We start from the raw sequence: 14,225 nt of genomic DNA, 5'->3' as shown, positions 1-14,225 counted from the left end.
TTTACATAAAGAGAGTCATCCTTGAGACACAGTAATCCATGGCTCCCCATCCACTGCGAGCCCAGCCTGTTCTGAGGTCCCTGTTCTTGCCTCACCCTGCCTCTGCCACCTTGGGGGTCTTCTCAGAGCCCATCACCCCACTTCTGGAGTTTAGAAGTATTCTCTTCCCAAGCCCTTTACACCCACCTCAGGCCCTGCAGCTCAGGTCTGGACCCCACTCTGGGGTACAAATTCCTGTCCAATTCAGAGAACCGGGCTCAGTGCCAGAAGCTTCAGACACAGAGAACAAGACATGGTCCCTTCATGCAGGGTCCCTTCAGTCAGGATAGCACCTGCCCCTGTCACCTGAGTGTAAGCCAAACTTCCATCAGTGTTCAGACCTATCGAGGGGAGAGAACTGGGCTTTCTTCTCTAGGCCTCCCCACCCCCAGCCATCAACTCAGCCCCCACAGGGTACCTAGTTACCATATAAGGAGTCTCCTTGGCAGTTGTTAGCTCAGAAGTTCTGCCTCCCAGACCCCTGCTCACCTGTCCCCACGTTCCCCCAGGAATATCCCTTTGGCTCTTGGCCGTTTGAGACATCCTGATTCCCAGACAGAATCTAGTTCATGGCTGTGTTCCCCTCCTCCATGGTTCTTTTGTGCAGAGAGACCCAGAAGGGCTTTAGGATGAAGGTTTTGGAGTTGGAAGGGACCAGAGTCATCCTGAGGGTCTGGAGACTGTGGCTGTGTTTTCCAGCTCACCACAAGGCCTTCCCTCGGCTTGCCCGCCGCATTCCCACCCCGTTCCTTGGTTCATCCTGTCCATTTAGAGGACCACTGGATTGGAAATAACAGGCCCCCCGCCAGCCCTCTCCTCCCGCCAAGACACATCTAGTCCCCACCTCTCACCCTCTCAGAGGGAGCAGTGAGGCAGGGAGACGGAGGGGAGCAGGGAGCAGAGCAGATCTGGGAAAGCAATTAAAAAGCTAGTCTCAGGGTTAGAGGCTGAGAGGTGGGGGAGACTGGAGTGAGTCTTGGCTGGTGGGGAAGAAGCAGAGCTTATTAATCCCAGCGCAGCAGCCTGGCTCCTGGGTCTGTGAAGGTTAGTGAGCTGTTGCCTCTGATGATGAGGTGCTGAGAGGGGCAGGGGAGAGGAAGGGGAAGGAGTCTGGGGGTTCATCCAGAACCCTTCTGCAGCCACAGGAGTCGGGAGCTTCTAACCAGCAGAGCCTGGCTGGGCACAGGCTGTGGATGGGAGAAGGAACCCACCGCGGAGGCAGCCCTCCTCCAGCTGGAAGGGGGAGGCAGCCCGTGCCCTCAAGGAGCGCCCGGCTGACCGTGAACCACGGGCTCTCATAGCAGAGTACTCCATCCAAGGGGAGAGGGTGGCTCCTGTCTTGAGGGTGCCTTCGTCTGAAGTGGGAAACAGATCTTATCCGTAGGGTGATCCCAATCTGATGAGTCATAGGTCCTAGCATAAGGAAGTTCTCATCCATGGAGAGAGACATGGCCCCTTTCCTTGGGAAGCCTCAGGCTGAGTGAGAGGCAGACGAGACCCACACCTATGGGAGATGTTGACACACCCAGAGCTTTTCAAACCAAATGGAGTCGGGGCCTGTAGTCTAGGGATGAGGCAAGGCAAGGGCGGAGTCAGGGAGGCAAGAAAACAGGCTGGTAAACAGCCCTTACTCTGAATCTCCTCCGGGACAGTGGGATAACTTGCACGTGTCCTTGGGCAGAGCCAAAGCTGTGAACAACTAACTAGTGGTCTGGGGTAAACGGTGCTGACTCCCACCCTCTCCTCACTGGCTGCCACCTCCTGTGTCCTGTCCATACTGCCAAGTAACTGCCTTTTGTGTGTGGGGAGGGGTGGCCTACACACTGTCCCTGCCTTACCGTCAGTGGAGTCCACAGAACATGGCAGAGCCCCTGGCGGACCTGCTCCCACCCCTCTGGGCACACCCCATCAGTAATGTACTGACACCCGGCAGGTGTTATTACATGGAAGCTATGATTTTATCCTCACAACTACCTTGGGTGTAAATATGGTTAAGTCCCCATTTTACAGAAGTAGAAATGGAGACTCAGAGAAGGTTCGGGAAGTCGGCCAAGATCATACAGCTATTGAGTGTGCCACGGCCTTACTCTCTGCCCTAGAGTCAGAGGCAACTATAGAGAATAAAGGGGTGATACCTCTGTGTAATACAAATTTGGGTTTTGGAAAGCTTGCCTATAGCTGAGACCAGCTTCCCCCACACACACACTAAATGGCTGTGGCCGCAGGGCCACTGGGACCCGGGCAGCTGAGCACTGCCATCTAGTGGCCACCAAGGTCAGGTTCTCTTCTTCAGGAATGGGCCATGGGGTGGAGAGACTCAACGGTCCACAAGGGGTCAGCCAGAGAGACCCATGCTTTCTTCATCTCACCAAATTTTGCTGCCACCATGCTGTGCCAGACATTGAGAGAGGGCAGGGGCTCAGCAGAGCCAGTGGGAGGCGGTCCGGTGGCAAAAGAGCCACTTGAATTCAAGCCTGGCAAATTTAGAAAACGCTGGGCACCTTATGTGTGGCCAGGTGTGTTATCAATCTGTCTTGGGGGGCATTTGGGCTCCATGGGCAGGAGGGCATCCTGGCAGATTCTGACGTGGAAAGGGGGCACCGGGAGTGGGAGGTCACATTGTTCCCATCTCGGCTTGAAGCAGGGCACGGCTTGGCTGAAGGCCCTGTGGAGGGGCGTCCAGGCATCCTCTCCCCATGGCCTGCAGCTTTCTGTCTAATCCAGAAGTTGGTCTAGGGATTGACCTGAGGCTCTAGCTGTTGAGGTCCTTAGGTTAGGGAAACAGGAGAGAAAGCACCATGCAGATGGGGCAGACGTGGGTCATAGTGTGATCTAGAACAGAGAGAGAGACAGAGAGAGAGAGAGAGAGAGAGAGAGAGAGAGAGAGAGAGAGAACATAACTGTCCAACAGTAAGATTTGATTAAATTGATGCATATAGTGAAAAACCATGCAGCTGTTAAAATGATGATGTAAATATTTATTGATATGGAAAGATGTTCATAACATATTGAGTGAAAAAAGCAAATTACAAAATAATTTGTACAATATGAGCCCACTTATAAAAAACTGAATTTATGCATATGGGAAAAGATTTGGTAGTGTTTATCTCCAGATGGCAAAATTGTGGTTGATTCAATTTTTTTGTTTTGCTTATCTGTAATTTCTGATTTTTCTGCAAAGAATATGTAATAAAAAAAATAATGACAGTTGGGCACACACCACAACCAAGTCTGTCTCCCTTGCTGGTTCTCCATGTGGACATCTTTATATAGGTAAAGGCTGAGTACCAGGATAGGTATGAGGGGCAGACAGGGGTCGAAGATGGAGCAAGAAGCCCGGGCTATGACAGGGGCCCAAGGAAGTGGCTGCAGTAGGTGAAGATTGATGGGACCTCCATCTGCTGCTGCTGCTGCTGCTGATGATGATGATGATGGTGATGGTGATGGTGATGGTGATGATGATGATGATGCTGATACTGAAAAAACACCTGTGTCTCACATGCACAGGCACAACTCACAGAGCATCCCTGACAAACACTTCCTGCTCTGCTTATACTTTTCCCTCCAGGACTGCTTGGCGTTCATTTCAACTAGATTTCACTTGAACGAGAAGAGGAGGCTGCACACTGTAACTCGCCAGGCAAGTTGGAGGACAGCTGCTCCTAGCCACAGAGAGAAGAGTTAGGACTAGGGTTTGTCCCCAGCCTTGCTCTTCCTTTAAAGAGCCCTGTCCTTCCCCAGCTCCCCAACCCACAGCAGAATCAAAAGTCACTGGGCATCCCCTCCTCAAGATTCTCTTCCTCATGTCACTGCTCCAGCCCTGCAGTCAGATGTGGCTAGAGACTTAGGAAATCCTACCTCCTCTTTTTGCTCTGGGACTCATGGGGGAAACCTCAGCAAGCAGCCTATAACACACCCAAATGAAAAGCATCTCTCCCAGCGTGGGGTAAGGGCACTGCCCGGGCTGAAGCTCAGGGGCCTGAGCTGACTCTGAGAGCCAGGGATGGGGTTCTCCCCGGGAATAGGGAGCAGCCCGGCCTTGTCTGCAGAGCTGGAGACCTGGCAGTGCTGGGCTAGCCACCCCCCAGGGCCTTCCCCGATTGCCCACTGAATGACTCACCTTGGCACAGATACAATGGTTGGCGTGGGCACAGAGCCTGCTCTCCGCTGCACTGAAGCCCCTCTCAGATGCTTTCCGAGAAGCTCTTTGAGCAAGGGGTTTGGGCTGTATCTTGCCCAGAAGCCTGGCGTCTTGGGATTAAAACGGCACAGCCCCCTGGGGGCCTCCCTTGCTGTGTGGCGCCCTCACCGGCGGTGGAGAACAAGGCTCCATTCAGCAAGTGCCCGGAAAAAGGGATCAGAGGTCCGGGCATGGGCAGTGGGCAGAGTTGGGGCAGGGAGAGGAAGGCTGCCTGCTTTTCAGAAGTCCAAGGACACAGATGGATGGGGGTCCTAGGCCGGATGCTGACACCTCAGGACCAGAGTAGAAAGTGTAAATGGATTTGAAGTTTCAAGGGGCAACAGCCCAGGCCCTGGATTCCCAGTTTGGACTCAGTTTGGCTTGTGAGTTCCCAAGCCTATCCATCCCCAGAGGGGAACTCAAAGGAAATAAATCTCCAGTGGGAGAGTGAGGTGAGGGGTGGCCAGGGAAACAGGGTATTGCAAGAACAAAGAAGGGAGTAGGGACAGCCAGCTCATTCATAACTGCTTTGTGGAGTTGTCAAGGCTGGGGCTCTGGGAGGGGGGCTATGCAGGGAGGCCGGGCGAGGGAGGGTGAACCTGGTGGGACCGAGTGGCTCAGGGAGAGGGCCAGAGAGTGCAGTGCTTGCCCACTCTGGCCCTCTCAGGACTCCCAAGTTCCTTCCACCACCCCTCCCCTCCCACCCCCGCTAGAAAGAGGCCTCGATAGACCCTCCAGACAAAGGGCTCGTGTCCAATTTCAGCCCACAGACCCTGAACCCCCAGAACTTAAGGAGAAAGCAGAACTTAAGGAGAAGGCAGGAAACTGTAACATAGACTGTTCCTTGAGGGTATGGAACAGGTGTGTTCTCTGTCAAATTCTCAGCACCTCACAGGCACTCAAAGGAAAGTGCTGAGCGAGGGAAAGCCTGGGTTTCAGCATCCAAGAGTCAAAAGGCAGGTCAGAGGTCATCTGGTCTAGCTGTTTCTTGACTCACCTTCCTAGAGGGAAGGTCTCCTTGCCCAGTGATTGGGCCCCAGACCCAACATTTGGCCCCAGACACTGTATGCCAGTACCTCTGTCTGTGGCCAGGCTGGGGCCCTGCCTCTGGGTACAATGACCTCAGTGGGGTGAGAGGAGTTCTCCCCATGGCTGGGCCGTAGCCCAGACCCACCCTCTCAGGCTATGCCAGGGGGGTGTTGCCAGGGGCAGTCAGGCAGTGCCAGGCCAGCCCACTCCTCCATAAAGCCTTCACATCCCAGGAGAGAGCAGAGCCAGGCCAGGATGGAGAGGAGACGGGTCACCTCAGCTGCTCGCCGCTCCTATGTTTCGTCCTCGGAGATGGTGCTGGGGACCCTGACTCCTAGCCGCCGCCTGGGTGCTGGCACCCGCCTTTCCTTGGCTCGAATGCCTCCCCCACTCCCAGCACGGGTAGACTTCTCCCTGGCTGGGGCACTCAATGCTGGCTTCAAGGAGACACGGGCCAGTGAGCGGGCAGAGATGATGGAGCTCAATGACCGCTTTGCCAGCTACATCGAGAAGGTGCGCTTCCTGGAACAGCAGAACAAGGCACTGGCTGCTGAGCTGAACCAGCTGCGGGCCAAGGAACCCACCAAGCTGGCTGATGTCTACCAGGCTGAGCTGCGTGAGCTGCGGCTGCGGCTGGATCAACTCACCGCCAACAGCGCCCGGCTCGAGGTCGAGAGGGACAACCTGGCACAGGACCTGGGCACCCTGAGGCAAAAGTGAGAAAGGAGCCAAGGGAGAGGGGCCTCTTGAGCAGGGAGGACTGAGCTCCCAAAAGGAAGTGCCTGCAGGCCTTCTGGGTCTCAGGCAGGGGGCTCTGCCTCCCTGCTCCCTGGTTCCTGCTCCTTTGGGAGGGGAGGGCTGTCCTTGCTCCCTGAGATAATGGGAGGGACTGGGAGAAGGCCCAGAGCCTCAGGGATCTGATTCCCAAAGACCTTCTGCCAGGGAGCGGGGTACTCTCAGCACCTCCCCATTGGGGAAAGCTGTGCAAGAGCAGACAGGGACCTGAGTAGACGGGGTCTGTGTGGGTCTTGGGCCCTGTGACTGTGGGCGGGGAGCTCACCTACTCTGAGCCCGGCCCATATAAAGGAGGAATTGGAAGAGGAGGTTGCTGTGCACTGGGAGGACTGAGCTCTGGGAGGAAGCGGGGGAGAAGAGCAGACAGGCCTGGCTTCAGAACGCAGGTAACTCTGCCTGTCACCAGCTTATGATCCTAGTCAAGGCACTTCAGCCTGCACAGCTGTGAAGCAGAGATCTTAACAAAACCCATTTCCAAAGGCCAGAGGGAACCCCAGGGGCACGGTGCTTTGCTGAGCCAGCCCAGCATGCATGTGTGCCCTCAAGTGCAGGAGGACCACATGTTTGTGTGCGCCGCAGTGAGTGTACATTGGTGGAAGCGCCTGCGTGAGCAGGAGCAGGTGCAGCAACCCTGATAAGACACCTTAGTAATGAGTTAATACAAAGTCCCTCGTCTGCTCACCCTCGTGGCCAAGGCTCTGTCTAGAACCCCTCTACCCTCATTCCTCCTACCCCTCCACTAGTCCTGGGGGTCTCTCTGGCAGCCACTCTAGGGAGATTGAGGCAGGGGTCTAAGAGTTCTCAGTAGAGCCTGGACCCAGGAATGTGTTCCCCTACCTCAGGCTCCAAGATGAAACCAACCTGAGGCTGGAGGCAGAGAACAACCTAGCCACCTATCGACAGGTCAGGGGGGTGGAGGGATAGGGTACGGGGTGGTGGGGAAGGGTTGATGGCAGCCCACCCAAACACAGTCCCCAAGCTCAGCCCTCCCACTCTGCTCCCCCAGCCCCAGATAGGGGGCTCAGACAAAGCTAGGGTGTGAGGAAGAGGAGTCTGGGGTCAGAGCAGCCCTTTGCCTCTTCCCTACTCCAGGAAGCAGATGAAGCCACCCTGGCCCGTCTGGATCTGGAGAGAAAGATTGAGTCTCTGGAAGACGAAATCCGGTTCCTGAGGAAGATCCATGAGGAGGTAAGGCCAGGGCAGAGGGACAAAAAGCAAACATAGAGATCTGAAGAGTGAGGGGGAGGGGGAGAGAGAGCGAGGGAGGGAGAGACAGAGGGAGAGAGTCAGAGAGATACTTAGAGACAGACAGGGAGAGAAACAGACAGAGAATGAGAGACAGAGACAGATGACAGGGAGACAGAGAAAGACCGAGGGAGACAGAGATAGAGACAGACAACAGAACATCACCAGCCCCTGGTAAAACGCACACAGACACGCACTCCACTTATTGAGAATTATAAGAACTTTGTTGCTTCGTTTTCTTCTTCACTACAGCCCTATGAGAGAGGCGTCCTTCCGGTATAACCTCTTTTTCACAGAGGACTCTGAAGCTCAGAGAGGTTAAAGAACTTGCTAAGGTCACACAGTCTCTCTGACTCCACTTCCTCTGCTATCTGTCTCCATTTAACTGAGAATTATTTATAACAAAAAGATCCCACTGAGCTCTGACCTCAGATCATAGATTCAGCATCCATGACCCCGTGGAACCTGGGAACCCACGGGCACACCCACCCACAGGGACTCGGTCACTCTCCCATCAGGACACAGGCATACTTTCAGTGCTCCTGCCTGTCTGAGACTGGGAGGAGGACACAATGAGGTCCCCAAACTACCCGCCACCTCCCCTAGCCTGGACTAGCCTCCCCATGTACTTCCTCCAACAAGGATTATCTCATTTCTCTTAGCAGACATCTGCGTCCGAGGGGCAGGCTGAAGAAGGCATGATGCTGTGAGGAAAACCCAGTCCCAGCCTAGACCCTGAACCCTGCTATCCTTTCTCTCACCCTGGTCAGGAGATGCGAGAGATCCAGGAGCAGCTGGCCCGGCAGCAGGTCCATGTGGAGCTGGATGTGACCAAGCCAGACCTCACAGCAGCCCTGAGAGAGATCCGCACACAGTATGAGGCAGTGGCATCCAGCAACATGCACGAGGCAGAGGAGTGGTACCGATCCAAGGTAGCCCTGACTGTGGGCCAGCCTGCCTCCTCCAGGCAGCCCTCCTGGCTCCGTAGAAGAGAATTGGGGAAGGAAGGGAGAGAAAACTGGGAGAGGATCCTCTCTGGGTGAGTGACATTCACCAGAGAAATGAGGTGACTTGCCCAGGGTCACATAGGCACTATTACTTCAAATAAGTACTTATTATTATTGCTACTATTATTTTTAATGATAATAAATACTAGTAATAGTTGTTCCTATAATTAGTTGTTACTAAACACTGTTGTGTGCCAGGCCCTGTGCTTTGGATTGATTATCTTACTGTAAAGTAGGTACTGTTCTTTGACAGATGAGAGACCTAAAGTCCAGAAAAGTTAACCAATTTGCCCAAAGTCACACAGCTCCTAAGCAATAAAGCTAGATTTCCAACCCTAGCCACGTCACTTGGGAGCCTGCATTCTTGACGCCTCTGCAATCTGTGTCCTGGGTTATTGAGCATCTACTGAACGCCAAGCACTGCTCAGGCTACAAAGACATGTCTCACCAGGGTGATGTAATGCGCCCTCAAATATGGTATCCACAGAGTACACGTCAGGGATGAGTCTATATGCAATGAAGGGACCAGGGAGGATATCATAGAAGGAAGGGCATTTGGCCTAAGCAGGACTGGCAGCTATGGACATGAAGAGAAGGGGAAAGGGGCACCCAAAATTCAAGACAGAACCTGTGGAGAGGCCTGGAGGCAAAAAAGTGCAAAGAGATGGGGGCCCAAATATGCTGGCCCAGGGCACTGAGCTGAGGAGCATGAGCGGTAAAAGCCAGTGATGGTTCTGAACAGATTGAGGCCCGATGGAGCCGTGAGGGCTTCGCTGCAAGCCGGAGGTGAGAAGGCTATTAGGACCCAGGTATCTGCTCAGCAGAACCCACCGTCTACAGTGGGGGAGGACAGGGTTCAATCCTCGGTGGAGCTGCCAGTGCAGGACTCTGGATTCTGTGGCAAACACTGTCCATTCATTTATTCCCTGACCAGACACGGTGCTAGGTATTGAAGATGCAGCAGCAGCTACTGTGTCCCCTGTCCATGAGTCACAGTCACTGGGAATGATCTCACCCAGGGCCAGTGTCCTGGGGTGACCTGGACAAAAACTCTGAGGTCCTGCTCACCTCCCTGATTTCCCAAAGACCATGCCTTCCCAGGGGCCCACACAGCTTCCCACACGCAGTCGCAGTCCGCCCCTCAGCATAGGGTCCTCTCCCCATCTAGTTTGCGGACCTGACAGACGCCGCTGCCCGCAACACGGAGCTGCTCCGCCAGGCCAAGCACGAGGCCAACGACTACCGGCGCCAGCTGCAGGCCTTGACCTGTGACCTGGAGTCCTTGCGTGGCACGGTGAGTGTGAGCAGGGTCGCAGGGCGGTGGACGGGGGCGGGGAGCGGGGGCGAAGGAGACAGCCAGGGTCGTCCCGAGTTGTCCCGGTCCCAGAGCCAGGTGGCGTGACGATGCCTTGAGGGACCGGCTGGCTCCATCCTACAGAACGAGTCTCTGGAGAGGCAGATGCGAGAGCAGGAGGAGCGCCATGCGCGGGAGGTGGCGAGTTACCAGGAGGCGCTGGCCCGGCTGGAGGAGGAGGGGCAGAGCCTCAAGGATGAGATGGCCCGCCACCTGCAGGAGTACCAGGACCTGCTCAACATCAAGCTGGCCCTGGACATCGAGATCGCCACCTACAGGAAGCTGCTGGAGGGCGAGGAGAACCGGTGAGCCCCGACTGCAACCTTAGGAAATGCGCCGGCGGCCCCTCCTCAGAGCCCTCTCGCTCCCTTCAGGGACTGAATTATTCAACCTCGTGTCCAGCCCCCTTCCATCCCAGCGCCCAGCACAGTGCTCACCTAACACATAGTAGGTATTCAATAAACGTTCGACAAACGAATGAATGAATGGATTCAATTCGATCAATGTTGATTAGGACGAGGACTTGGATCATCCTCCCTTAAACTAAAGCCTCACCTCCGACCCTCCCAACAAAAATCAGTCTTTTTTCCCCCCAACCTATCTTTTCTGCCTCCTCAGAACTTTGCCACTCTTCCCTCCCCTCTGCCATCCTCCAAGCCCCCACTGTCCATCGAATGGAGATCTTCACAGATAACACCCACGCCCCTCGCAGACTCTTGGAGCTCCAGGGAGCACATTGGCTGCTGGGGAAAGCTGGGGAATGCGGTCCTTGAGGCTGTCATGATAACCCTGGACCAGTACCTTCCTGGGACGTCCTTGGGCAGCCCGGTCACCCCTCTCCCTCTGCTGTCTTTCAGCATCACCATTCCTGTGCAGACCTTCTCCAACCTGCAGATCCGAGGTCAGTAGAGCAGGGCCGTGTGGCCAGGGTGTTGGATTCTTGCCCCCTCCCCCAGGCCTGTGGGCTGCTGCTCTGGCCTCCCAGGCCGAGGACCTGGGCCAGGAGGTCTGCGGCTCTCCTTGAGGGCCTTCATGATTCACCACAGAGCTTCTGGCCAGAGCACACCATCCCAAGGGCATTCCAGGTGGGGTTTGCAGCAGCTCCTGTCCCTCTCCTGTGTCCCTCTCCCCACCCCGTACCCCGATTCCACCACAGAACTGGGTAAGGGTCTCAACCTCTGTCCTATCTGCAGATCCCTGAGCAAGCTCTGCCCATCTGAGTATTTTATGTTCTTGTTTTTTTTAACTGCTTGTCACTACAGGGGGCAAAAGCACCAAAGAAGGAGAAAGTCACAAGGTCACAAGACATCTCAAAAGCCTCACAGTACAAGTTATACCAATTCAGGCTCACCAGATTGTAAATGGAGCCCCGCCGGCTCTCGGTTAGCTGCCTGCCTCTCAGACACGGTGCTTTTCTCCACTTGGCAGGGAGGGAGCCTCGCCAAGCCCATTTCCCTGTCTTCTTAGGCTCCCTCATCCCAGGTTTCCCTATAGGGCCAGCCTGTGTCATCTTCCCAGCAACCTCAGTGCCCAGCCCAAGACCTGGCACAGGTTAACTGTAGGTTAAACTAGTGGAGCTGGCTGGTGTTCAAGGTACTCAGAAGAGATGCTCTGGGGCCTCTGAGCAAACGCCAGCCTCTGCCTCACCTCTTCCCCATCACTGGGAGGGCCCCCAGGGTCTCACTGTGCCCGGAGGCCAGGCTCTGGCTTGATTTTCTGTCCCTGAGGCTCCAATGCTCAGCTCGGTGCTGATTCAGCCCAGAGGATTATTTCTCCCTGGACTGCGCTCATGTAGTGAATAAAGTTTTATGTTCCCTGCTCTTAATTTTAAATATTAGTGTGACATGTTATATTTTTCTCTCTGAGGGGGGAGGGAACTAAATTATTTCTTACTTGTATGTGGCCCTCAAGTGATTCTCAGCTATAGAAAAATCATTCTTCTTCTAGCCTAGAAATTCAGGAACACTAAATACACATGTCCCAGAGCTTAGTTCAGCATCAGAAGGTGGACTAGCTAAAGATAACACTGCCAAGTGCCAGACAGTAAAGGGTTATTAGGGCCCAGAGAAGTGACAGAAAGAAGTAAGAAAGGGGAGAGGGGACAGGAAAGGGACCCACATGTATTGAGCACTAATGTGTCAGTCACTTAACATACATTATTTCAGTTAACTGACTCCTCACTCCCACCTAAGAAGTAGGCACCATCATCCCCATTTGCAGATGTGGACACTGAGGCTGGGAGAGGTAAATTAACTTGCCCATGGTTGTGTGGCTGATTAGTGGCTAAGCTGGGACTTGAACTCTGGCCTGCCTGATTTCAAAGCCCATGTGCTCCTTCCTCTGCACAGCGCTAGGTCATCAGAAAGCCAGGTGCCAGGAGAGGGCTTGCAGAGGGGCTAAAATGCAGCCAGGCCAGAAGGGCGAGCAGGGCAGTGGACAGAGCAGCCAAGACTTGCCTAACATAGTGGGGACTTGGGGGATCACCAGCCCTTTTGGAAGAGCCAAGGCTCTCCCTGTCTAGTTGGATAGGCTTCGTATTCATGATTGGGGTGTGATAGGAAGCCTGGGGTGGGAGAGGATGTCTAGTGCCTTGAGTGCCCACAGGAGGCCTCCTCTCCTCACACCTACAGAAACTAGCCTGGACACCAAGTCCGTGTCGGAAGGCCACCTCAAGAGGAACATCGTGGTGAAGACTGTGGAGATGCGGGATGGAGAGGTGAGGAGAGCAGACCCGAGATTCTGGCCTGTCAGGCTCTGGCTGCCCCCAGGAATTCTTGAGGCCAGGCTCTGGAAGAAAGCCCGGACTGGCCCATACGATGTTCTTGATAACTCACAAGAGCTCCCTAGGGAGTCTCTGGAAGAGGAGAAGGAACCCGGATGGAATTCAATGCCCCAGCCCCTCCGCTGGCATTTTTAAGGCAAGCTGGATGCCTAGGCCATAGGATGGGGTCCTGACTCAGGTATTCTCCCTTTCTCACCCTGACTCAGGTGCCCCCGGCACCAGACCCAGAGGAAAGAGAAAGAAAATTAAAGTCAGCGGTTTTTACTCAAAACTTTCAGTTTCCAGCTTGGTCGAAGGAACCTGCCAGAGGAATGGGAAAGGGAGATTTGGCATAACCCTCTCCCCATCACAGCAGCAACAGCACTAGCTCATCTAATACCATGTGCCGGGCATGGTGCTCATTTTCCCCTCTGACTGTTGCATAAGGGAGTTCTGGTTACTCTCATAGAAAAGAAAGACCTTGGAAGGTTGGGGATTTGCCCAAGGTCACGTAGCCTAGCAATGGTGGACCCCAACTCTGCATGAACTCCTAACTGTGCCCCTGTGCACCTTCTCTGTCCCCTACAGGTCATTAAGGAGTCCAAGCAGGAGCACAAAGACGTGATGTGAGGCAGGACCCACCTCATGGCTCCTGCCCCATAGCAGGAGAGGCCTGCAGCAGGAAACGGGATAGTTGCCCCTCCTCTGATAGCTAATTTCCCCAAGCCTGAGTCCCCACTCCCACCCTAGTTGCTCCCCTCCCCGCTCCATCTCTCTGCCAGCTTGCTGCCCCAGGCTCTGTCAGCATTAGGCCTGCCAGACAGCACCTACCCCACAACCAGCAACTTCAACTAACAGGGCACTCACCCCAAAGGGGCAGCCTAGAGGGGCATGGCCAGCACCCTGGGTTAGAATTGGGAGGGAGGAGAGAAGTTGGAGAGGGCTTAGGGACCTAACAAATCACTCTCCGTATCCTCATCCTTGTTGTCATGGCAACTGTTGCTAGAGCTGGAGGTCTCTGGGCTATCTAAGAAGTGGGACTTTGAGTTTCCTCAGGCTGCTGGAGGAAAACTGAGACTCTGAGACAGGAAGGGAAAGTCACTGCAGGCTAGGAAGCCCTGGTCAGAGGCTCATTCTTCTAGACGGACCCTGGCCAGCCTGAGAGTAGGTGGGGGCGTATCCTGCCATCTGGAGTCATCGGCAGACAGAATTCCTGGCCTGCCCAGATTCCAGAGGGGCCTCCTGAGTGATAATTCAAGTGTCTCAGCCCCACTGAGCTACCATGTGGGCATGCTCTGGGCGGGTGGGAGCTTGATTCTCAGCACTTGGGGGATTTGAGTGTAAGTGGAGAGGGAAGAGGTGCTGGGAAGGAGTAAAGGGGGCTACCTGGCCCCTGGGTGTCAGCACAGGGAGGTCAAGTGTAGGATGACTCCCCCATATAGGCTGAGGGGAAGGTAGAGATGGTGGAGAGGCAGTGGGATGATGCTAGACATCAGAGTTGGGGATATGGGTGACCAGTTACACTTGGAATCAAAGAAGGGACTCATCTTCTTGAAGATACTAGAACAGGAGAGAAAGGGGCTGTTGTCTACAGGAGCAGGACACACTTTGTCCCAGTTCTAAAGGCCCCTGCCTTTCCACATAAACCCTGTCCACCCAGGCCCCTGAGCCATGCAGCTGCTGCCTCCTGACCCCAGCAAATGCTGCTGGGCGAAGCCACCATAATACAACTGGCCCTGTCCACAGTGACCTACTGCTTTTCCATAAGCCAAGGGCCTGGTGGTCCCCTCTTACTCAAATACAAAATATACCCGA

General features: G+C 54.7%; 1 protein-coding gene across 3 annotated transcripts; it reads left to right on the top strand.

Moving 5' to 3' along the window:
- The first annotated feature begins 3,582 nt into the window (after positions 1-3,582).
- GFAP (glial fibrillary acidic protein) lies at positions 3,583-13,814 on the top strand. Of its 3 annotated transcripts, XM_039846754.1 has the most exons (10): positions 3,583-5,964; positions 6,886-6,946; positions 7,136-7,231; positions 8,059-8,220; positions 9,464-9,589; positions 9,734-9,954; positions 10,507-10,550; positions 10,912-11,031; positions 12,280-12,365; positions 12,999-13,814. In XM_039846754.1, exons 1-10 carry the CDS (start codon positions 5,405-5,407, stop codon positions 13,038-13,040), a joined length of 1,518 nt encoding a protein of 505 aa, XP_039702688.1. In that variant the 5' UTR covers positions 3,583-5,404; the 3' UTR covers positions 13,041-13,814. The 3 variants fall into 3 exon arrangements, with proteins under 3 accessions (XP_039702688.1, XP_039702687.1, XP_039702686.1); XM_039846753.1 differs by lacking the exon at positions 10,912-11,031; XM_039846752.1 differs by lacking the exons at positions 10,912-11,031; positions 12,999-13,814 and having other exon boundaries at positions 12,280-12,636.
- Positions 13,815-14,225: the final 411 nt, after the last annotated feature.

Source organism: Pteropus medius, unplaced genomic scaffold (assembly GCF_902729225.1).
Source record: "Pteropus medius unplaced genomic scaffold, Ma_sr-lr_union100, whole genome shotgun sequence".
Classification (NCBI taxonomy): domain Eukaryota; kingdom Metazoa; phylum Chordata; class Mammalia; order Chiroptera; family Pteropodidae; genus Pteropus; species Pteropus medius.
The sequence above is the reverse complement of the archived record's forward strand: the minus strand, read 5'-3'. Positions and strand labels throughout refer to the sequence as shown.